Below are 22,611 nucleotides of genomic sequence, written 5' to 3' on the forward strand. Positions count from 1 at the left end.
TATTATGTGCTTTAAAGAAATAGAGGAAGCTATGAGAACCTCTAATAAGAATACCTATTCTAGTTTGGGGTGAGGGTAGGAGTCAGTCAGGAAAGAGTTTCTGAGAACATTTGTTGGGAGCTTGAATTGGCCAAGTAAAAACCTTGGATGGGTGTAGGGGTTGGCAGGGCAGGGAGATGGGGGGGGGTAGTTAATTATTGATTGCACTCTTACCTATAAAGTTATCAACTGCTGTAGCATCTTAAAAATGAAATTCGGCTCCTACCATTTGCCGTTGTTGTAAGCTCTGTGGTTGAGACAGGCGGATTTCTGTATTGCAGCATTCACAGTCCTGCTTCTCCTTCCTGGTCTGCGATTATTTTGAAATCTCCCTCTGGCAGAAATCCAGATGTATCATGAAAGGATAATTATCAATGTAAGCTAGGTGTCCAGTGAGTGGTATAGGTAAATGTTATTGGAATTCCGAGAAAGACACTGTCCCTTAGACACCGAGTGATTGTGGAGGGCCTTAGAGGGAGCGTAGCTTGAACTGAAGACAGAGAGAGGCTCGGAAAAGCAGAGAAGAAAGGAACCAGGCATTCCCAGTAGAGAGAAGGAAGAGAGCAGACACAAAGTAGAAATTCAGTATTGCAGTTGGGGAAGGGGGTGGGTGTACTGTTGCCCGTAGGCCTAGACAGAGCCTACTGTTGTACTGGAGTCACGTGATGGAAGATGGAAGAGGACCTGGGAAGGACCTGGAATATCAGGCGAAGGAATTGGGACTTTCTCATTCAAGCAGAGTGAAGGCATGCGGAGAACACTTTTAGAATAAATCTGGCAATGAGTGGCTTCAAAACTACACACTGAAACATGAGGATGCCTGGCCTAGTGGGTCAGTAATTCAACAGATGTTTGTGCAGCACCTCCTGTGTGGCAGAGGGAAGGGTCAGGAATGTGTAGGTGAGAGAGCACTTGCCTGAGGAGCCTACAGACTTGTGCAAAATCATATTGAGGGTTGCATAGATGAGAGGAGTGGGAGGGGAGAGGGAAGAGTCAGGGCCCCTCCCTTTCCCAGCCCCACTGGTTTTAGGCGTTGGCAAACTGGCCCACGGGCCAGACCCATCCAGATGCCTGTTCTTGTAGAATAGGTTTTACATTTTTTAATGATTTTTTTATATCAAAAAGAAGAACACTATTTCATGATATATGAAAATGATAGGAGATTCAAATTTCATTGTCCATAAATAGTTTTTTGGCGCACAGCCTTGCTTGTCCCTTTATGTATTGCCTATGGCTACTTTCACAGACAGCAGCAGAGTTGAATAGTTATAACAGAGACTGCATGGCCCACAAAGCCTAAAATATGTACTGTTTTGGCTCATTACAGAAACATCCTCCACTCCCATACTTATCTCATAACTCTGCTCTCTGAAATGCAGTGTCTCTCTTTCTACCTGAAGCTTTTCCCTCTACCCAGGCTTTTAAATATCCCTCTCTTCTTTATGTTCCTCCCTTGATCCTCAGCTTCTCTTTCTTCCAGGACCTGTCTCCTCCCAAATAGGTTCAAGACATATCCTACTTAAAAAACAAAAACCAAGTCAACACACTTCCCCAACTCAAAAGTCCACTTTTGCTGCTGCTCCCCACCTCTAGTCTCTACCTCCACTTCACCTTTCATTGAGTCACCTTCACCCAGATTTCTGACCCCAGCAGTCCATTAAAACGAGTCTTGCTAAGTCTTCTGTGAATTCCAGCTGTTGGAACCAATAGTTTCCCCAGCCCTTATCTTCCTTGTTTTCTCTGACATTTAACATTTCGATCGTTCTCTGTTTCCTAGAGACCCTTTTTCTATTGGCTTTTGTGACATTATTCTCCTTTGCTTCTCTATTTCCCCAACCCTTTCTCCCACTCACCTATCAGTGACTTCTCTTCCTTTATCAGTACCTTAAACATTGGTGATTTTCAGGGCTCTATCTTTGTACCATTATAAGAGCTATTTATTGAGTACCTGCTCTATGCCAATCACTGGATTTAAATGCTTTACACAAATTATTCCTAATTCTTACAACAACTCTAAAAAGATAGATTTTTATTTCCTCCATGTTATAAATAAGGAAAGTGAGGCTTGGTGAACTTTTGTGATTTTCCCTAGGTTACACAGTAAGTGGCAGCTAGGGCTGGAACCTGAGCCTGCTCTAATATACAGGGAAAGCCAGCTGTAGACTTTCTTTTTAGCTTCCAGCCTATATGTCTGACTGGCTACTAGACATTTCCAGGCAGCACCTCAAACCCAACTCATCATTTCTCCCTCACCTCCATCCAGCCCCTGATTGGTGGTATGACCATCTGTTCAGTCATCCAGGCCATAATCTTGGGGGTTGTTCTCGACTTGGCCTCCCCCTGACCCCTCCTACTCTGAGCTCAGCATCCAATTGTCACTGTACTCAGTCATTTCTCCCCCTTTCATTTCTCTGGAATTCATCTCTCATGTCCACTATTGCTTCCCCTAGTTCACATTCTTTTCATGTCTCTCTGGATTGTTGTCCCACTTCTCTTAGTCCTATCCCTTCTTCTACTCTCTTATCTTTCCAGTACATATTCCTCAAGGCTACCAGAAAGATCACCCCTACAGGTCTGATTTTGTTGCTATCTCGTAAGTGCCAGAATTCAGACTTCTCCAGCCAAGTCTAATGCTGCTTCCCCTGCGCCAGTGTCGAGATGGGGAAGGTTTGGAAGGTGAGAGTTACGTTTTGGAACAAACCCCCATTTAGAGGTTAAAGGAAGATAAAGAGAGCCCCAAGGAATTACTATGTGGTGAAGGACAAGCTTTCAGAAGGAGAAGGCATCCTCCCTGCGATATTTTTGCAAACAGTGAAAGAAAGTGGGGAAGGAGGGCAGCCGGGTAGCTCAGTTGGTTAGAGCGCGGGCTCTGAACAACAGGGCTTCTGGTTTAATTCCCACATGGGATGGTGGGCTATGCCCCCTGCAACTAAAGATTGAAAACGGTGACTGGACTTGGAGCTGAGCTGCATCCTCTACGACTAGTTTGAAGAACAACGACTTGGAGCTGATGCGCCCTGGGAAAAAACACTATATTCCCCAATAAAAATTAAAAAAAAAAAAAGAAAGTGGGGAAGGATGAAAGAGTGTGACCACCAAGAAGTTCAAGAGAATAATTTCATACAGAGAAGCAGCTTGCCAAGTGGTAAGGAATACCTGGCGTTGAGAGAAATGGAGGCACAAGTGAAAAGTACCCCTTCAGGAAGTTTGGCAGTGAAAGGAAACCAGGAGGCGGGCAGTTTCAGAAATGTCATTTTGCCAGAAACTCCAAGAAATTCATGATACATTATTTTCATTGTGTAGACTTGGAAATATTCAGTGGAAACTATGTAGTATATAACTGAGCTAGCATATATGTATATACCTGTGACTGAGTATATAACTTTCAGTATGTTTTAGACATGGTTTAACATTGGTCCATTTCAGTCAAGGTATAGTGCCATAGGGCAGGATGTTTAATCAAGCCTTAAAACAAAGTCAACATTTTACTTGAATATAGTTAACTGTAACAGTATATGCCCACCTTTAGAGGACACCTGTATACTAGAGTCTAAAAACACCCTTCTTATGTTCACTTAGAATATTCATCTCCCGAGCAATCGGAGTGCGAGGGCGTGATCTGAAGGTGACGCCCGGAAGTGTGGAGCCACTCTGGGCACCCGGGGGCGCGAGCTGGTCCCCTCGTGGCCTACAACGGCAGGGGTTACTATGGCCAAAGTTTGCTTTTCCCAGCACTTGTTCAAATTCGGATTAAAACTTTGAACTTGAAAAAAAAAAGAATATTCACCTATACGCTTATCTGTTCCCTGTTATTCATTTGTTGTCCAGGTGTGATTTGATCAATGGGAAGATATCCCCACTTGTTGTTAGAGGTAGTTTTCTGTGTTTATGTTACATCCACATCTCCTGGGAGCCGGCTCTGGGGGGAGTTAGGCCCTGGGCGGCTCTTCTGTCCTATTGATGAGGTGTTTTCTGTCTGCCAGGTGAAGCGGTACCAGTGCACCTTTGAGGGCTGTCCCCGCACCTACAGCACAGCAGGCAACCTGCGCACCCACCAGAAGACTCACCGAGGAGAGTACACGTTTGTCTGTAATCAGGAGGGCTGTGGCAAGGCCTTCCTCACCTCCTACAGCCTCAGGATCCATGTGCGAGTGCACACGAAGGAGAAGCCATTTGAGTGTGACGTGCAGGGCTGTGAGAAGGCGTTCAACACGCTGTACAGGTCAGCCTCTCTTCCTGCTGCGCTGCCGCCTCCAACCCTGACTGTCACGGCTGCAGAGTGCTCGCTCCTTGCACAATGCACGTGTTCCCTTTCAGAGCTTCCAAGAGCACAACTAGGCTCAACTGTTTAAAATTCATTAGAGGAACTTGTTACTTAAAGATTGACATATAGGGGTGGCCGGTTAGCTCGGTTGGTTAGAGCGCGGTGCTAATAACACCAAGGTTGCCTGTTCGATCCCCGCATGGGCTACTGTGAGCTGTGCCCTCCTTAAAGAAAAGAAAAGGAAAAGGGTAATGATCTGAATAAATATAACTATAAAAAAAATTTTGACTTATATTGGGTTGGTTGAAAAATGATAGTAATTTGTGTTTGGATTTGTACCTCCATGCTGACTTGGGGATTTTAGTATTTGGCATAGAGAGAGTACTGTCTCCTCTTGGCTCAGAATCTTGGTACTAAGGCTTCTGTCATTTTCTTCCTTATCTCACTTTGAACTTCTTTTCACCCTGAGAAATGGGGAGTCATCCACTCAGCCATTTTTCCACCATTTGTATGAGACACATTCGCACTCACTGCCTCCTGGGCACTGTTCTGCGTGCTCATCCTCACAGAAGCTGACAAGGAAGTAGAAGCACAAAGAGGTTCTGTAACTGGCTCACGGCCCCCCATCTAGTAAAAGGGGGACAGGGCTGAGTCCCTGGCTGTCTGGCTCGAGTCGCGCTCATACTACCACTATGCTATATACTTCTCTTGGAGTAAGAAATTTTGGGTACTAATATATTATGGATATAGAATTTTTATGCACTTGATCTTTGTTTATTTTTTAAAATCATTTTTAACAAAGTTATAAATGCTCAATGTTACAGAGTAGTTTTACAGGGTTTATTGTACCTCATTTCTCCTCCTTCACTTGCAACCAATTTCTACTTTTTTAGCTTAATATTAATATTTTTATATTTACTTCCATGCTTTTGAGCATTAGGCTTATTTTGCTCCTTCTTGATTTTTCCATTTTAGGATATTGACTTCCCATTATGTAAATTAGGGATTTAGCTCTATTTCCTCCTCCCCCGTCTCCATCATACATGGCACCCTTCCCCAAAGCCCATTCTTCCAATGGCATTAATTTATTTCCAATATATATTATTTTTTGTTAAATCTGTTTTCAGTATTTATTTACCCATAAATAAAATCACTTTCTTCTCTCATAAAAGATTTTATTTGCTCTACGCTTACTCACCTGATCCTGAAACCTATGAAGCTGACGTGGGGAGGCTCTGTAGTACGTTGTAACAAAGGGAATTTCTCTGGGATGTCTTACAGGCTGAAAGCACATCAGAGGCTTCACACAGGGAAAACGTTTAACTGTGAATCTGAAGGCTGCAGCAAGTACTTCACCACACTCAGTGATCTGAGGAAGCACATTCGAACCCATACAGGAGAAAAGCCATTTCGGTAGGTCTTACTGTTTTCTGTTTGTCACTGACCAGCTTTCAGCTGGGTATCTTGATGTACTAGAAAATTCCCTTCCCCAGTTCTTTGGCAGTATTAGCTCTCCCCAGGACAGCTTTCACCAACGACTGCAGATTGGAGGGAAGGTATGGATTCCAAGAGCGTCCTCACCTGTGCACGATGGCGTTTTGACTCGTTTTCCCCCTTTATTCTGAAGAAGCATTTATTGAAACTCACTTATGTGGTAGATATTTTTATCTGTGTTAGAGGAATGCTAAGACACAGGCTCTCCTCCTGAGAAACTCAATCTGATGGGAAAAAACCACAAGTAACCAGACAGTATCTGCGACTGAGATGCCCAGAGTGCTTTGAACACAGGGGAAACAATACCTATCTAAGAGTCAAGGTGAGAAGAATAGGAGACAAAGGGGAAATGAAGGGTAAGAAACTTAGTCTAGTGGTACAAGTATTTTATTTTGTTACTGTTTAGTTTTTCCTTTGTAATATCTCTTGTGTAAACACAAACATATAGGAGCATCCATTTTTATCTGTGTGTTCCAATTTATGCATATGTATATATATCTATACTTTTTTTAAAATAATGAACCCCTAAAAATCAGAATTAGAGTCTTTCTGATTTTTTTTTTTTTTTTAAGATTTATTGGGGAATATTTGGGAACTGTGTGTTTCTCCAGGGCCCATCAGCTTCAAGTTGTTGTCCTTCAATCTAGTTGTGGAGGGCGCAGCTCAGCTCCAGGACCAGTTGCCATTTTCAGTCTTTAGTTGCAGAGGGCGCAGCCCACCATCCCATGTGATCTAACCAACTGAGCAATCTGGCCGCCCCTATACATCTGTACTTACTGGATACAACCATAAATGTTTAAGCTTATATCATATACTTTCTTCTGTGTTCATAGCATGTAACATAGATCTAGGTATTCAGTAGGGATTGAAAACGACTTAGGGGGCCTGCCCGATGGCTCAGGTGGTTGGAGCTCCGTGCTCCTAACTCCGAAGGCTGCTGGTTCGATTCCCACATGGGCCAGTGGGCTCTCAACCGCAGGGTTGCTAGTTCAATTCCCCACAGGGGATGGTGGGCTGCGCCCCCTGCAACTAGCAACGGCGACTGGACCTGGAGCTGAGCTGCACCCTCCACAACTAAGATTGAAAGGACAACCACTTGACTTGGAAAAACATCCTGGAAGTACACACTGTTCCCCAATAAAGTCCTGTTCCCCTTCCTCAATAAAAATCTTTAAAAAAAGAAAGAAAAAAGAAAAGAAAACGACTTAGGGATGATTATGTGATGTTTTTAATGAGATCGTCAGTTTGTAAAGACTCCCCCTAAATATAATAAAGATGTATTACTGAAAATTGTTCATAAACGATGTCTTTGAATTCTGACAGGAAGGATTGCTATTACATACGTGGCATTAAATATGCTACCTTCTCAAATCACTCCTCTCCTCATTAGGATACCAAGAAATTGAAAAGTCTTCAGGGGTAGTCAACTCTTAAACACCAATTAAATGTAATTGTGTTTTAAAATTACAGATGTATTTCTGAGTCATGGCCCCTCTAAAAGCAAAAGTATTTAGATTATAGTTGGTTAGTCTCCAGATGCTATCACGCTTATGTCCCTTTAGGGCTGTTGAGGAGACTCTGATTTCTATTCAATTGTGTGTATTTTTTGTGATAATTAATACTACTAATTTTTCTTGGCTATTAGATGGTGCCTCAGACATGAATACTATATATAATTTAAAAGTGAAATGCTTTAAAGAAGCTTTCTATTTAAAGAAATAAAATATTTTGACTGAAAAGAAAATGCATTCATTCATATAAGTAGTAACTGAATGTCTGCTATGTGCAAGAACTACAGCAAACATAAAGAACTACATGGATCCTGCCCTCATAGAGTTTACACCCTAAGAGAACGGATAGCAAATGTATACAATGGAGATAAAACAAGATTGGAAATAACAGGTGCCAGAAAAGAAGTGTGTAGATAAATGCCTTAGGTGTTCTGGGGAGAGAAAAATTACCTCTGCTTTGGTTATCAAGAAAGAAAAACAGGAAGAAGTAGATTTGAAGTAGACTTGAAGTAGACTAGTAGATTTGAAGGTTACAGATAAGTTATTATAGCCAATATGTCCTGGTTTTGTTCTAGTGTTAATATTTCAGGCTCCATGCCTATACGAGAGCCTCTGTACCCACTGTTGGTATTTCTAATACTGCACTGGCCCTAGATTTTCCAATGTGATCTTATTGTCAATAGAATTCTGTTAAGTAATTCATCAAAAGGCTTTTATTGTCAGGTCTCAACATGTACCTTACCTATAGGACAAGAAATACTTATCCTGGGCCATCAGCTTCCTCTGATCTCACATTTGTCACCTAACTTTTCCAGGGACTGGACCTGTCATCATTCCCATCTCTAAAACCAATTTCATTGATATGATCTTGTTTTGGTTTGAGTTTGTATTTATAAGAGATGATGAAGATGAAAGTCTGTTAACTAATGACTGCTGTTTCCTTTTGCTTAAACTACTTATTTAGGTGTGATCATGATGGCTGTGGAAAAGCATTTGCAGCAAGCCACCACCTTAAAACTCACGTCCGTACACATACTGGTGAGTTTAGGTTAATTTTTATTTTTTGTTTTAACCTTCATCAAGCCAATAAATAATCTGTTTCCATTGAGACCTATAGAGAGCTTTGTAGAGGGAGTGAGCCTAATCAGCTTAGCCTTCACCTATAATGTTTGACTTTCAGAGGTAGAAGGATCTAAACGTTGGACTCAGGAATCCAACCTTAAGAAATGAAACCAATACAAAGATACTAAAAAAAAAAAAACTCGGGGAAAAAACCAGTCTCTTTAAACTTTCCAGCAGCAGGCAATTCTCAGTGCTTTCCTCTACGTTAAGTTTTAGGACTGAGATAATTAATATGTAATTAACTTATAACAACTGTTACCTGAACTCTTATAAGAATATTTATTATACTGTCCTCTTTTAGGAAATAGTAGATGTCTTAATCCAGTAAAATGACTTTATGGTAAACTTAACACTACTTGTCATTCTTGCAGGTGAACGACCCTTTTTCTGCCCCAGTAACGGCTGTGAGAAAACATTCAGCACTCAATACAGTCTCAAAAGTCACATGAAAGGTCATGATAACAAAGGAAACGTATACAATGCACTTCCAAATCACAATGGATCAGAGGTGTGTGCAGTGTTTTGTCTCTGGTTTTGACCTGGGTGCTACAGAACAGCAGCAGTTGTTTCTATATCAAAGTAAAAGGTCAACACATCGTCTCTATGAATCTGTTAGTGAGAGGGAAGAAATCAGGGCCAAGATCTGTGTCTTTGTGAAGGGGTGGTAGAAGCCAGAGACATCACTAGGCTCCCTGTGCTTCAGCCTCTGATTCAGCTCCACTTCCTTCTGTCAGGCATGGTGGAAGAGTGTTTTGAAACCAGAGGTCTCGGAATGGTTTCCAAAGGGCCGGCCAGATGCTCTAAATGGGTATTATTTTCCCATTCATGCCTATAAAATGACATATCTGTACTTGAGTTTGCAACACGAATTAGTGCTTTGTTTCACACATCTGTTAATCTCTCATTGGAGAACCAAGCAGAGTTGGGGTGGTCCTTTGCCCTTTTGAATTGTCTGCAGACCAGGTTTGAGAGCCACTGGGTTAAGGCATTGAGCCACAGAACAGGCCTCTGCAAAGTTTTAGGCAATTTAAGCAGCTTTGTCTAGCTCCTCCACCATACTTTCCTCGCCTACAGCTCACTCCAGAGAGATCTGGGATACATTTACTGTTATTACTTCTTATGTGGTATTGGGTACTTACCATATGTCGTTTAAACCTAGGAATGAGTACTATTATTATCTTTCTACTTCATAGCTAAAGAAACTGAAACACACTGACCCCCTTTTTAATAATGAGGTTCTTAAAAGTATGTAATATGATTTCGATTTGGGGAGAGACAGCATACTTTAATTCTGTGGGTTGCAATTTTTAAACAGCAAAAGATCCCTTTAAAAGGACTCCCCCTTTGTTTCATTGGTAATAATGAAACATTTTACAGTAAAATAACATTTACTGAATGTTTACTGTGTGCCAAGTATTTTGTTAAGTGCTTTCATATGGATTATCTCACAAGAGCTTTCTGAAGTCAGTACTGCTCTTATCCCTATATTACATAAAAAAAGAAAACTTGAGGCAAGGAAAATTAAATAACTTGTCTAAGTATCCAGAGCTTGTAATTAGTCTAATAGAGGCAGGCGATCTGACTCCAGAGCCTGGTTCTTGACCCCTGTATTATAAGAGGCAAAATCATATGCGTTGTGAAGACTGCAGCCTCTGGAGCTCGGCTGCCTGACTTCAGATGTAAGCTCAGCCACTAATCAGATGACCTAAGGCAGATGGCTTCTTTGTGTCTCAGTTTCTTCATCTGTAAAACCAGATAAAAAATACTAAGATTTGAGAGTCTTTGTCTACTAAGCTGCATTTATTAAGTCATGGTCAGTTTTCTCATTTTTATAACAATCTAAGGACCGTTTAAGTGCCGACCACCTCTGAGTATTGGGGGGCCCCAGTGCACAGTGTTCAGACCTCATCTTATCTGGATCACAAGTCACCCTCCAGTAGAGGGAATCTCCTCTAGGCGCTAAATGCCATCTACATTGCCCTTGAGGCCTAACTTTTTATCCAGCCTGGATCTCTTCTTGAACTCGAGCCTTGTGTATTCAACTTCCCACTTGACATCTCCACCCAGATATCATCATCTGCTCTTTCAAACTTGACATGTCTGAACCCGTTCCTCCTGCAGTTTTTCCCATCTTAGTAGTTGGCACCTGTTTTTCTAGTGGCATAGGCCAAAAGTCTTGGAGGTTTTCTAAATACCTCTTTTTTTCCCTCATACCCCACATCCACCAGCAAAGTCCATGGGCTCTGCCCTAGAATATATCTAGGCTGATTACTTCCTTTGATGACTTCAAGTCGCTGTCACCTGTATCCGGATCATTGCTGTAACCTGCTACATGGTCTTCTTGGCACCTTTTTCCCCTTCTCCCCACTCCCACTTCACCTTGACACACACTGTTCTGCAGATATCATCCAGAGGGATCTTTCTGAATCATAAGGCAGATAATGTCTGTCCTCTGCTCATAACCCTCCAGTGGCTCCTTGTTCCACTTAAAGTCAGAATCTTTATAGTGATCTACAGGCCCTGCTCTCTGGCTTGGTCACTTCTCTGACCTAATTTACTTCTCTTCCTCTCACTTCAGCCCTTGTTCCTTGAACAAGGGAAACCCACTCCTGTCTTCGAGCCTTTGTTCTTACTATACCTACTGCTTGAAACACTTTTCCCTGGATATATGCATGGTCTATGCCCTCTTTCCTTCAGTATCTGCTCAAATACTGCCTTATCTAAGAGATCTTCTCTAATCTAATAAAAGGGCAACTCCTACCCCAACATTCCTTATTCCCCTGTATATTTATTTGTCTTATTGCCCCTTCCCCCAAGTTTATTTTGTTCATTAGTATTCCTGGTCCTAGAGCAGTGCCTGATACATAGTAGGTGCTTAGTGAATATTTGTTGAATGCATGCATGAATGGGAACATCTGATCCATGAGGTAAGCAGGGTTACCACATAAACTATGTGAATTGCAACCGGCGTTCTGGTAATCCAGAGTTCAGAGTTTGCCTGGGCAACTGTATATGAATAGTAAACCCTCAGTACCGCTCTGGGTAATGATCCCTGAAATGCCTATATTGGAGACTCACTGGTAAATAGGAGGAAGATGGACTTTCAGTTAGAAACACTGGGTTTGTGTTCTGCTAATTAGCTATGAATTTTGGACAGTTCACTGCCAGTCTTTGCATTAATTTTCTCATATTTGAAATGGGAATGTAAAATAGTACGTCAGAGTTTTATATGAATAGCAAATGAGGTCATGTAAAACCGCTTTGTAAATAATAAGACCAATTATACAAATATTATTATTTCATATTATCACAGCTTTTGTTATTCTAGAGCCTGAGTTGTGAGATAATTCTTAAAACTCTTTATTAACCATCTTTAAGAACTGTAAGAGATTATTCTAATACCAGGATTTAAAAATTGAAATAATTAGCATAGCCCTTGCTTTGGATGGTTTTATGTTTCTCCAGGTAACACATCTAGACATTTGGGATGTTGTAATCAAGTGTTTTATTACATGATATGCTACTATAAGTCCTAATTTTTTTGTTGTTGTTAATTAGAATTTTTTCTCTTTTACAGGATGCAAATCACTCACTTTGTCTGAGTAACTTGAGCCTTCTGTCCACAGATTCTGACTTGCGAGAAAATTCCAATACAGTAAGTATACCTGTGATATGGGTTCGAGAATGGAGCACACCCTTTGGTGGGAAAATGGAGGGACACCAGTTTTTGAAGTCTTCCAGATTTACTTGTGTTCCGTTACTGACTGTTTAGGGTTTTTTGTTTTTGTGTCTGTTTTCCCCTGATAAGAGCTCTCACAGGAGAGGTTGTTCTCTCTGATGCCTAATGCTTTTTGACCAGATCACTCACTTGACAACTTTCTGGCTGCAGAAAATTTTTCTTTATTCACTTAGCAAATATTTATTGAGTGCCACTCCATTAGTCAGTGCATTGGTGCTGAGCTTGTAGTGGTAAAAATGTAGGTGTGGTCTATCCTCGAGAAGCTTAAAATTAGTCGCCTGTAAGGAGGAGCCAGAATACCAGTTTCCAGACTTTCTCAAGCCCTGCCAGTCTGACCTAAATCAGTCTTTGCCTTGCTTTGAGCTCAGCACATTGGGGTTTTGAAGCAGACCTCCTATATAGTCCCTCTGCTGAAGAACAACCCCGCTATCTCTAGGTCTGATTGCTTCAGTTCACTCTGTTTGGAGTTTCCCTGCCATTGCCGTGGCTCCATGATGTGCCTTGCAGACCATGCATTAAGGCTGAGCTCGTGCTGCTTCGTGAGGAGCTACGTGCTTTACTGGTTGTTAAGGGTGCATTTTTTGTTGTTGTTTTTCTCTGCTAAATAAATATAGCTTAGGTTAGATTTTTCTGAATGTATGCATAATAAATAAGAAGGAATCAGTGCGAAAGGAAGTATTTGAACAGAGACTAAATGACTCAAGAATGCTGTGAAAAAGTGTTTCTCAAAATAGAGTTATCTGCAGCTCTTCTGACAACGTAAGTCCTTGGGCCACTGAGTCAGTGTCCTCTGGGAGTGTCATTTGATACTGCATTTTTATATAGGCACCCTGAGGCCAGCGTTCTGCTAATGGCAGAGTTGCTCACATCAGACCAACCCTCCCATAGGAAACAACTGTATATGCTGGGCAAAATACAAAAAAACGACGCCTTGACAGCACCAGAGAGCAACCCAAACAGGCAGAGGTAACGCTTGGAAGAAGGGGCCACTTGGAAGATAGCAAAGGCACTTGGATGGGTTTTCGGGTTTTATGCTTAGCCACTCAGGGCAAGCCCTGGTTAACACCAAACAAGATGTCCAGAATACAGTAATAAACACTCAGTCCTACTGGCTTAATAAAGCAGAGGACAGTGGTCAGGGCTACCAAAGCACCTGGAAAGGGAGGGAGCATAGCCTGGAAAGGAAAGAGCCACAAAGGGGGAACCCCAAGTTCCACGTATAAACTCTGTCTAAATCTCTAGTGGACCCCTGAATTGTGGATGTGGGGGGGCAGACGCTAAGCAGCCCAGCAAAGGCTGAAGAAGTGGACAAAGATTGCAGCCGCTGTCCTTTGCGGGGAAGACAGAGTTTGGAGCTGGCACGCAGGCTAGTCAACGGAATGTTAAAGCAAACACTTTTCCAAGAAGTGTAACAGAATCCAGATCTCCACAACGTATCATTTGCAGTGTACGGGGTAACCCAAAATTAGTAAACATCAGAAGAAACAGGAAAACATTACCCCTACTCAACAGCAAAGGTAATCTATGGAGACGGGCCTGAAGATGAGGCCGATGTTAGACTTAGCGGACAAGGATTTTTAAGTGGCTCTTAGATGCTCAAGGACATAAAGGAATATGCTTGTAATGATTGAATACATAGGAAATCTCAGCAGAGAAATGGAAACTATAATGTACCAAATGGAAATTCTGAAACTGAAAATTTATCTGAAATAAAAAATTCACTAGATAAGCTTAACTGCAAATTGAAAATGACAGAAGAATGAATCAGTTAAACTGAAGATAGGTCAATAGAAATTAACCATCTGAAGAACAAAGAAAAACATTAAATAAACACTTCATACGATTTTTATGCACATTCACATTTCAGAGCTAATATTCTAAAAGAAATATCTATACTGCGTGGCCTAAATGTCCTCTGAGCTATGCAGCTTGAGATTTCTGGGTATAATATCTCTTTAGTCTCCGAGATTGTATTAAATGGTTTAAGAGTGCATTGACTGAGGAGCTTTCTGGTGCCCTGGGGTCACTAGGTGAGGAATCCTGGTGCACAGGAACTTTAAGTACTCGCAACAAAAAGGGAATCCTTTTCTACCACAACTTACGTCAGCAAGAGAGAGGCTGCTCCATCCCTTGGAGTCAAATTACATACTGTGCCCTTGTCGTCCAGCATTTATCCCAGAATTGGAAATAGTCTCATTTTTAGCCTTTCAAACTAAGGCCACAATTCCTTGAAGTCATAAGATTAATTTTGCTTTGTTTCGCTTTGCTTTAAAAAAAATTATAAATTGTTAAAATCCAATGATAATTTTTTTTTAAAATTGGGGAATATTAGGGAACAGTGTGTTTCTCCAGGGCCCCTCAGCTCCAAGACCAGTCGCCATTTTCAATCTTTAGTTGCAAGGGGCTACAGCCCACCATCCCATGTGGGAATTGAACTGGCAACCTTGTTCAGAGCTCGCGCTCCAATCAACTGAGCCCACTGTGCTGCCCCATCCAATGATACATTTTTATGTGATTATCATTTTGTGGGTTTCTGGGCAGCCACATGTGTATATGTGTCCTAGAAGTGAACTCTGGTTTGCTCAGATCTTTTGTTAAATGAAGGTTGAAGCAGGTAGAGAATGGCCCCCTGGGCTGCTCAGCTGTTGAGCTTCAGGGTCCATCCTGGTCCCCGACAGCTCCCAGTGTTCTTTCATCTGTTTGCTCCAGGCCCCAGAGACTCACCCTGTTCTTGTCTGTTCTACTTTTGGGAACTGCTCCCAGGGTTTTTATCCTGAAGCCTGGCAGTGGCTGAGTCACAGTCCCCTCACTCAGCCCTGTCCTTTTTCCTTTTTTTTTTTTTAATTAAAAACCTTTATTCATATTAACATACATATAGAAAAGTAAACCTGTTGTAAGTGTACAGCTTCATGAATCACAGTTGATCGCATCCATGTAACCAGCACCCAAATTGAGAAACAAAAAGTTCCCAGTGCCCAGAAGCCCCCTTCAAGCCCCCTAACAGCTATTACCTCTCCCTAAGGATAACACTCCCCTGGCTTCTCACAACCTATGGTGAATTTTGCCTGTGTTGTGCTTTGTATAATTGTAGTCATGCAGTATGTTAATCATGTGGGATAGACTCGTTTGTGCTGGCTTCTTTCTTGCAACATTATGTTTAAGAAATTCATCCATATTGTTGCATATAGTAACAGAGTATTTATTCTCTTTGTCGGACAGTATTACACTAAATGAATATACCACAGTTTGTTCTTTCTACTTCCCTTGGGTATTTGGATAGTTTCTAGTTTGGGGCAAATATGAATCGTGCTGCTGTGAACATTGTTGTACATAATCTTTCAGAGTCACACAGGCTCACTCCTTTTTAACAGTGTTATTGCTGATGGTTTGTAAACAGGTGGAACAAAAATAACAACTATGAGGAAGTTGCAAGGTTTATACTTAGTGGCAGTTGTTAGCCCACTTTTTTTCAAACTGAGTCGAACCTCTTTATTGGGTTATAAAATAGTAGTTTATCATCAGTGTTTTAAGGACATCAACAGAATTGAAAGTGTCAGAAGACACTGCACATAGTAAGGGTAAGCTCTGTCTCGTAGACGTATATCCATATATCCATATGGTTATGTATATAATATGAAGTATGTATGTATGTCCATACCGTATAATATGAAATGTATTTCTTTGTGTCATGGTGAAAAGTTTTAAGGCCACTGTCTTGCGTGTGGTTTTTAACTCCCTGGGAACTGGAAACTGGAAGCCTCAGCTTCTATCATACTGGCAATCAGAGGCATCCCGCGTCCCCTCTTGTTCTCCCTGACGATGGAGTCATGCTGACTAACGGGCCCCTCTTGGCTCAGAGGAACTCGGGAGGGGTGGGCGGTCCCGCTCACCACACATCTGCCCAGGCCCAGAGTGATCTGTCTCCCTCCCAGAAGCGGAGTTGTTGCAAAATGACCTTAAAGCCCAAGTTGGCAGTACGGCCAAATCTGGCCTGAAGAAAGGTTTTATTTGGCTTGTACATTGCTTTTAAATCGTTCTCGGATTACTTGCTTTTAATTACAAATCAGTAGATTTCACCAAAAAATCCAAATTTGGGACCATTCTTGAGCTCTGGTAATCTCCAGCCTGCATAGCCACATGGCAGCATTCCACTGACGCCCCTCAGATGACTGGGCGCATGCTGTCGAGTTTGCCATAGCCTCCCAGCCCCTGTCCTCCCCCCTCCTGGCTTCGTTTCTGTTACTTGTCTAGACTCTTGGAGATTGCCTTTGTCACTCTTGCCCTGCAAAATGCAAGGGCAGGTAGGCTGGAGGTGGAGTGCAGGTAAAAGAATTGCTGTTTTCCCCCTCCCCTTAACTAAAGGGAAGCTTGGAGGTGGTCATTTTATTTGGTGCCTGTCAGAAGTCGGGTCCTTAAGGCATTATGTGTTTGTTTGTTTTTCACATTTTATCTTTATAAATGCCTCTGACCTTTTCTTAATTGTAAGTTACAAAGAATCAATGTAATGACAATATGGAGCATAAGGTGATCACTACTGTCTACCATTGTGTTTCTTTATATTGTTTGATTCATTACCATATGTACATGTTGGAATATTATAGATGTTCTATAATACCTTGAAAGATATTAACAATATATTATTATTACATGAGAAAAACAAGTTGCAGGTAATGGATATTGTTCAATCCCATTTTCATGTAGGATTCAGTCTTTTAAAGCAGGGGAAGCACACTTGTTTGTAAAGGGCCAGATAGTGAATATTTTTGACTTCGTAGACCATATATTCTCTGTCACAACTCCTCAACTCCGCCATTGTAGCTGAAAGCAGTGTGAAGAATAAGTGAATGAGTGTGCCTGTGTTCCAATAAAACTTTATTTACAAAAACAGGCATTCAGCCTGTAGGTCAGCTTGTTGAATTCTGTTTTAGAGTATTTGAGGATCCAAATCTTGAGTGCCTGAGGTTTATAGACATATATGTCATCTGAAAAGGGAAGTTAGAAATAAGCATATCAAAAGATCATTGCAGTTCTGCTGTTCTACGAGTATGTTCTGTCATGGTGAGGAATGACATCTGCTTGCGGTCTCACGTCCTTGTCTTGTCCATCAGACACCGGGCCAGGATCTCAGCACTCTTTCACCAGCAAGCATCTTTAAATCAATGTTCCAAAATGCAGATGATTCGGCGATTCAGGAAGACCCTCAACAGACAGGTTTGTTATACAGACTCTTCCTGCTTAGATTTCAGCACTGGGAAAGAGAGTTCACACTGTTGACACACTGAATGACAGTCACTGTGAAATATTATTTCAGTTCCTTTGAATGAAGTGACTTTCAGTGAGCGATTGGAAAAGTAGGGGCTTTTCAGTTCAAGTCCATCTTTTCCCCTATTTTCCTCAGCAAGGGTCTGCTTGAGGGTCTGTTTTTTCTAGACCCTCAAGGGAGGGGGGTCTCCTTTTCCAAAAGTTCTTGTGGGCCTTAAAAAATGAGAGGAAAAAAATAATAAAAAATAATAAAAATAATTTAAAAACAAATTAAAAAATGAGAGGAGCTACGAGCTCTTTCTGCTTCTGATGTGGCACCCTGTTCCTGAGTGGATGGGACCCCCAGACTTAGCATCGGATGCATGGACCAAACTGTAGCTGAGTGAAAATCTGTCTCTGAAGCTTCACAGTCGTCAGAAAGGGTGTTCACTGGTCATGCCAAGAAAGGATGTCAAGCCCATTTTCTAGAAAAGCCGTAGGACACATTTTTTTATGCAAAGACCTATACTAGGTCTTTACATTTATAAAGTGAGGTTGATTGTAAAACTTGGCACTTCGACCAGAGGTGTCATTAAATGAGAAGCTGAAAGTCAGCCCACTAGCAATGGAGGAATTGGCTCTGACAGACTTCGGCTGTCTTTGGTTTAGCCTGTAGTGACTGTTTTTGTGGTTCATGTAAGGCTTGGGATATGTATATATATTTCTATTTCTTTTTCTTGCCAGCTGCCTTGATTGAAAGTTTTAATGGTGATGCAGAGTCAGTGAGTGGTGTTCCGCCATCCACAGGAAATTCAGCATCTTTATCTCTTCCGCTTGTACTGCAGCCTGGCATCTCCGAGCCACCCCAGCCTCTCCTACCAGCCTCAGCACCGTCTGCTCCTCCGCCTGCTCCCTCCCTAGGAACTGGTTCCCAGCAAGCTGCATTTGGCAACCCCCCTGCTCTCTTACAACCTCCAGAAGTGCCTGTTCCCCACAGCACACAGTTTGCTGCTAATCATCAAGAGTTTCTTCCGCACCCCCAGGCACCGCAGCCCATCGTACCAGGACTTTCTGTTGTTGCTGGGCCTTCTGCATCAGCAGCGGCAGTGACATCAGCAGTGACATCAGCCGTGGCACCACCGCCCCAACCACAAAGTACTACTGAGCCCCTGCCAGCCATGGTCCAGACTCTGCCCCTGGGTGCCAACTCTGTCCTGACTAATAATCCCACTATCACCATCACCCCGACTCCCAACACGGCTATCCTGCAGTCCAGCCTAGTCATGGGAGAACAGAACTTACAGTGGATATTGAATGGTGCCACCAGTTCATCGCAAAACCAAGAACAAATTGTAAGTATCGTGTGAACAGATCCCGTGGGGTGAAGTGTATTTACATAGATGATGTATTCGGAGGCTTTTTCTGAAGAAAGGAAAATGGCTATCATACCTGCCCTGAAACATGTAACTCTACCTCTTAGGTATTTCCCCCAGAATCAAGTGGTATAAATCCATGTTGATACTTAAATAGGGAGGCAGAGAAACAACCTTCAGGTTTCGCTAGCAGTGGGCACTTGAACAAATATTCCATCTGTAATCCAATCCCATCAGGAGAGCAGCCCTCAAACTCCAGAGACCGAAGAACATTTCAGGAAAGCGGGTTCTGTCTCTGGGGCAGAGCCACGCTGATGTGAGGGACTGACAGGACCCCCTCAGATGGAACCAGATAGCAGTGGCTAAATCAGAGAAGTAGTCCACGTTCCCAGAGTCCGTGTGGAGCCATTTTCTACAAGAGTGTTTGGTCTTGATGACTAAGGAAATGACTTCGTCAGTCAATTAAATGTATTTTGAGAGCCCAGTATTTACCCGATGCCACTCAGGATATTCTGGGGGATCCCGAAAAGTGAAAACCATGATCTCTTTTTCATAAAAGCTCACATTCTAGTTAAAGAGGCTAAAATGCTTAAAAGAAAGTTAACATTACCAGTAGGTAAAATGCCAAATGATAGTAAAAATGGTAATAGAAAAAAATAACAGCTATGATTTATTGAGCCCTTACTTTGTGTAAGAGCTTAGTGTGCTAACCAAGTACTTTTTAAAAACGAGGCTCTAACACGTAAATCATTACCTTATGTATATTATGTTCTAAATTACATTTTTTCAATTTTATTGAACAGATAGTAGTACAGAGAATTGCCATCCACCCCGTCCCCTCCCCTCCAGTTCCCTATTATTATTAACCTCCTGCATTCGAGTGGTACGTTTGTTATGATTGTAATCTATGTTGATACATTATTGTTAACTGAAGTCCATACTTAACATTAGGGCTCATTCTATGTGGTACGGTTCTGAGTTTTCACAAATGCATGATGTCATGTACCTACCATTACAGTAGCCCTAAGAGTTTCATTCCCCTAAAAATCCCATGTTTCACTGATTCATTCCTTCTCCCTTTCCTTAGCAACCACTGATCTTTTGACTGTCTATATTTCTGTATCTCTAAATGTCACTCACTGTGCTAACCAAGCACTTGTTAATGCATTACTCACTTAATTACAACAGTCCTGGGAGGTAGGTATGATTTTACCAATGGAGAGCTGAAGCCCAGAGAAGTTAAGTGACTAACCCAAAATCACACATAAGTGGCAAAGCTGAAATCTGAGGATAGACCGATCCCAGAGCCTGTGTTCTTGACTACTGTGTCGTGCTGCTTGATGAGGGATTCAGAGACTAAGGGCTTGTTAGGTCACCATACAGTCAAGTGAGCTTTCAGATACAAGTAGGAATTAGATGGAGAAAAGGATGTACCACGTAGGAGAGTGCCTGGGTGGCTGGATGATGTTCTAAGACAAACTATAGAGAAGGGCTAACTAGCGAGGGCACTCGGATTCTAGAAATGGGGTTCCAGCCGACTCTGGAGGCAACCTCCTTCCATTTTCTTAAGTCGTCCCTTCAGTCTTAGTTGTAGAGGGTGCCATTCAGCTTTAAGTTGTTGTCCTTTCAGTCTTAGTTGCGGAGGGCACAGCTCAGCTCCACGTCCAGTTGCCGTTGCTAGTTGCAGGGGGCACAGCCCACCATTCCTTGCCGGAGTCGAACCCGCAACCTTGAGGTTGAGAGGACTCGCTCCAACCAACTAAGCCATCTGGGAACCAACTGAGCCATCTAGGAGCTCAGCGGCAGCTCAGCTCAAGGTGCCCGGTCAATAGTGGTTGCAGGGGGCGCTGCCCACCATCCCTTGCGGGAGTCAAGGAATTGAACTGGCAACCTTGTGGTTGAGAGCCCACTGGCCCATGTGGGAATGGAACCGGCAGTCTTCGGAGTTAGGAGCATGGAGCTCCAACCACCTGAGCCACCGGGCCGGCCCACAATTCATTTTCATGTATTTAAATATGGGTCTCATTTTTCCATCATTATTTTATAGTGTCATCTCCTGTAACTTAGCCAGAAGCTTTCACGTTCCTCTTACTCATCGTAGAGGCACTTTTTTTTCCTTAAAGGGATAAAAGACAAAGCACTTATAAGAGAAGACTTGAAGAAAGTAGAAACTCTGTAGCCAATGTCATAGGAAGCGTACTAAAGTGATTAGGGTGATTTCTGGGCGGGGCTTTATAGTTCTACTTAGCAATAATGTAAGTAGCTAATGCTTGCTGAATGCTCGCCATGTGCCGTGGGCTCTGCGTGCATAGTCTCCTGTCAGCCTCTCAGGAGTCCTTTGGGACGTTCTTTGGTTATCATCCCCATTTTTACAGATGAGGAAACCGAGGCTCTAAGAGGTTAAATCACCTGACTGACTGCAACAGCTAATAATTGGCAGAGGTTGGATTTGAATCCAGGTGTGGCAGAGCCCCGGCCCCCCCCCCTTGAGCAACTACCCTGTGCAACTTACAGCACACTGCCCAGGGCCTTCCCTGGGGCTGTCCTGCCTGTGAAAGGATGTCTTAGCCTGTCCTTAGCTGGCAGCTTAATCCTTGAGGGAAAAAAGCACTTCCTGGCCCCCGGCCCCACAGAAGTATTGGGGGATGGTGGAGATTGGAAAGCTTAGAGGGTTGCTTGAGAAAAGCGACCTTGGAGGAGCCTTTGGACACACAGAGCGGTGGATTAGGCAGCTGGGAGACAGCCAAGTAGTGGGGACAAAGCAGGCTACATTGTCCACACTGAATGTCAAACAGTGGGGTGACCTCATGTCAGAGCACAAAACATCACTCAGTACAAGAATCCCTCAACACTGAGGGTTTTCTGTCCTCTTGGAAGACCATTACAATTGGGGAGGCTTCGGGTCCTTGGAAATGTCCCATATTGGAGTGGCTATAAATGTGGTGTTTTTCTTTCAGCAGCAAGCATCTAAAGTTGAGAAGGTGTTTTTCACCACTGCAGTACCAGTAGCCAGTAGCACAGGTATGTAATTCTGTGTCGGCTTTGAAAGAAAGTCAACTCTCTGGGCCCCTCGAGGCATAGTTCATTGTTGCTTTGCCCCAGCTTTGAAAACTTGGAAATCAAAGTTGTCACATTGTATTGTTTATTAGAGTATTTCATGTTCTCACAGCTATTGGAAGTTAGTGCACTTAGGGGCTAAACACCACCCCACCTTTAACATTCTTGAACTAGTAACAGTTCTTTCCTTTTCAGATACAGCTTTTAAATGTAGCCAGAAAAAAGTGTGAAGCACAGTTAATGCTGAAGAGGGCAGTTGTTAATTCACTGGATTCTTTTGTGATTACAGTAACAAAGAAATAGCGTCTGGGTCAGAAGCTATATAGAACTAAAAGTTCCTTTTAAAAAAAACAAAACTCTTTATTGATTGAGAAACTGGGGCCCTGAAAGGGTCAGTGACTCCCCCAACGTTACAAGTGAGTTCGTGGCAGAGCGAAAGCGCTAGTTCTCAGGTCTCCTAACTCCCACTCTGTTCTGTTGCCCCCGGTCTCGAGCTCTCTTGAGACACACAAAGCCGCTCTGAATTCGGAGAGTGTGTATGCACACAGTGCTGGTCGTGGAGATTTACCGACACCTACTGTGTGTCAGACCAGGGCGACAAAGATGAGTGAGATGTCCTAACGGAGCTCAGCCTTTCGGGCACGCGGAACTGAACACATCCTGTACAGTGTGGAGAAGGGGTGGGAGGAACACAGTAGCTGTGTGTATAGTACCAGGCCGCTGCCATCGTGCCAGCCTAGCTCTAAGCCTGCTGGAAACGCTGCCTGGAGG

The 22,611-nt window shown here is 42.7% G+C and overlaps 1 protein-coding gene across 2 annotated transcripts in view; it reads left to right on the forward strand.

Moving 5' to 3' along the window:
- The window catches only part of MTF1 (metal regulatory transcription factor 1), a 39,330-nt gene that overhangs the window by 10,618 nt on the left and 6,101 nt on the right, over nucleotides 1–22,611 (forward strand). For both annotated transcript variants that reach the window (XM_081057897.1, XM_081057896.1), the window contains 8 exons: nucleotides 4,023–4,261; nucleotides 5,585–5,716; nucleotides 8,273–8,346; nucleotides 8,802–8,938; nucleotides 12,008–12,085; nucleotides 17,278–17,380; nucleotides 18,155–18,762; nucleotides 21,741–21,804. In XM_081057897.1, coding sequence (XP_080914023.1) covers nucleotides 4,023–4,261; nucleotides 5,585–5,716; nucleotides 8,273–8,346; nucleotides 8,802–8,938; nucleotides 12,008–12,085; nucleotides 17,278–17,380; nucleotides 18,155–18,762; nucleotides 21,741–21,804 — 1,435 coding nt within the window. The remainder of the gene's footprint in view (nucleotides 1–4,022; nucleotides 4,262–5,584; nucleotides 5,717–8,272; nucleotides 8,347–8,801; nucleotides 8,939–12,007; nucleotides 12,086–17,277; nucleotides 17,381–18,154; nucleotides 18,763–21,740; nucleotides 21,805–22,611) is intronic.

This window comes from Rhinolophus hipposideros (assembly GCF_964194185.1).
Source record: "Rhinolophus hipposideros genome assembly, chromosome: 8".
NCBI lineage: Eukaryota > Metazoa > Chordata > Mammalia > Chiroptera > Rhinolophidae > Rhinolophus > Rhinolophus hipposideros.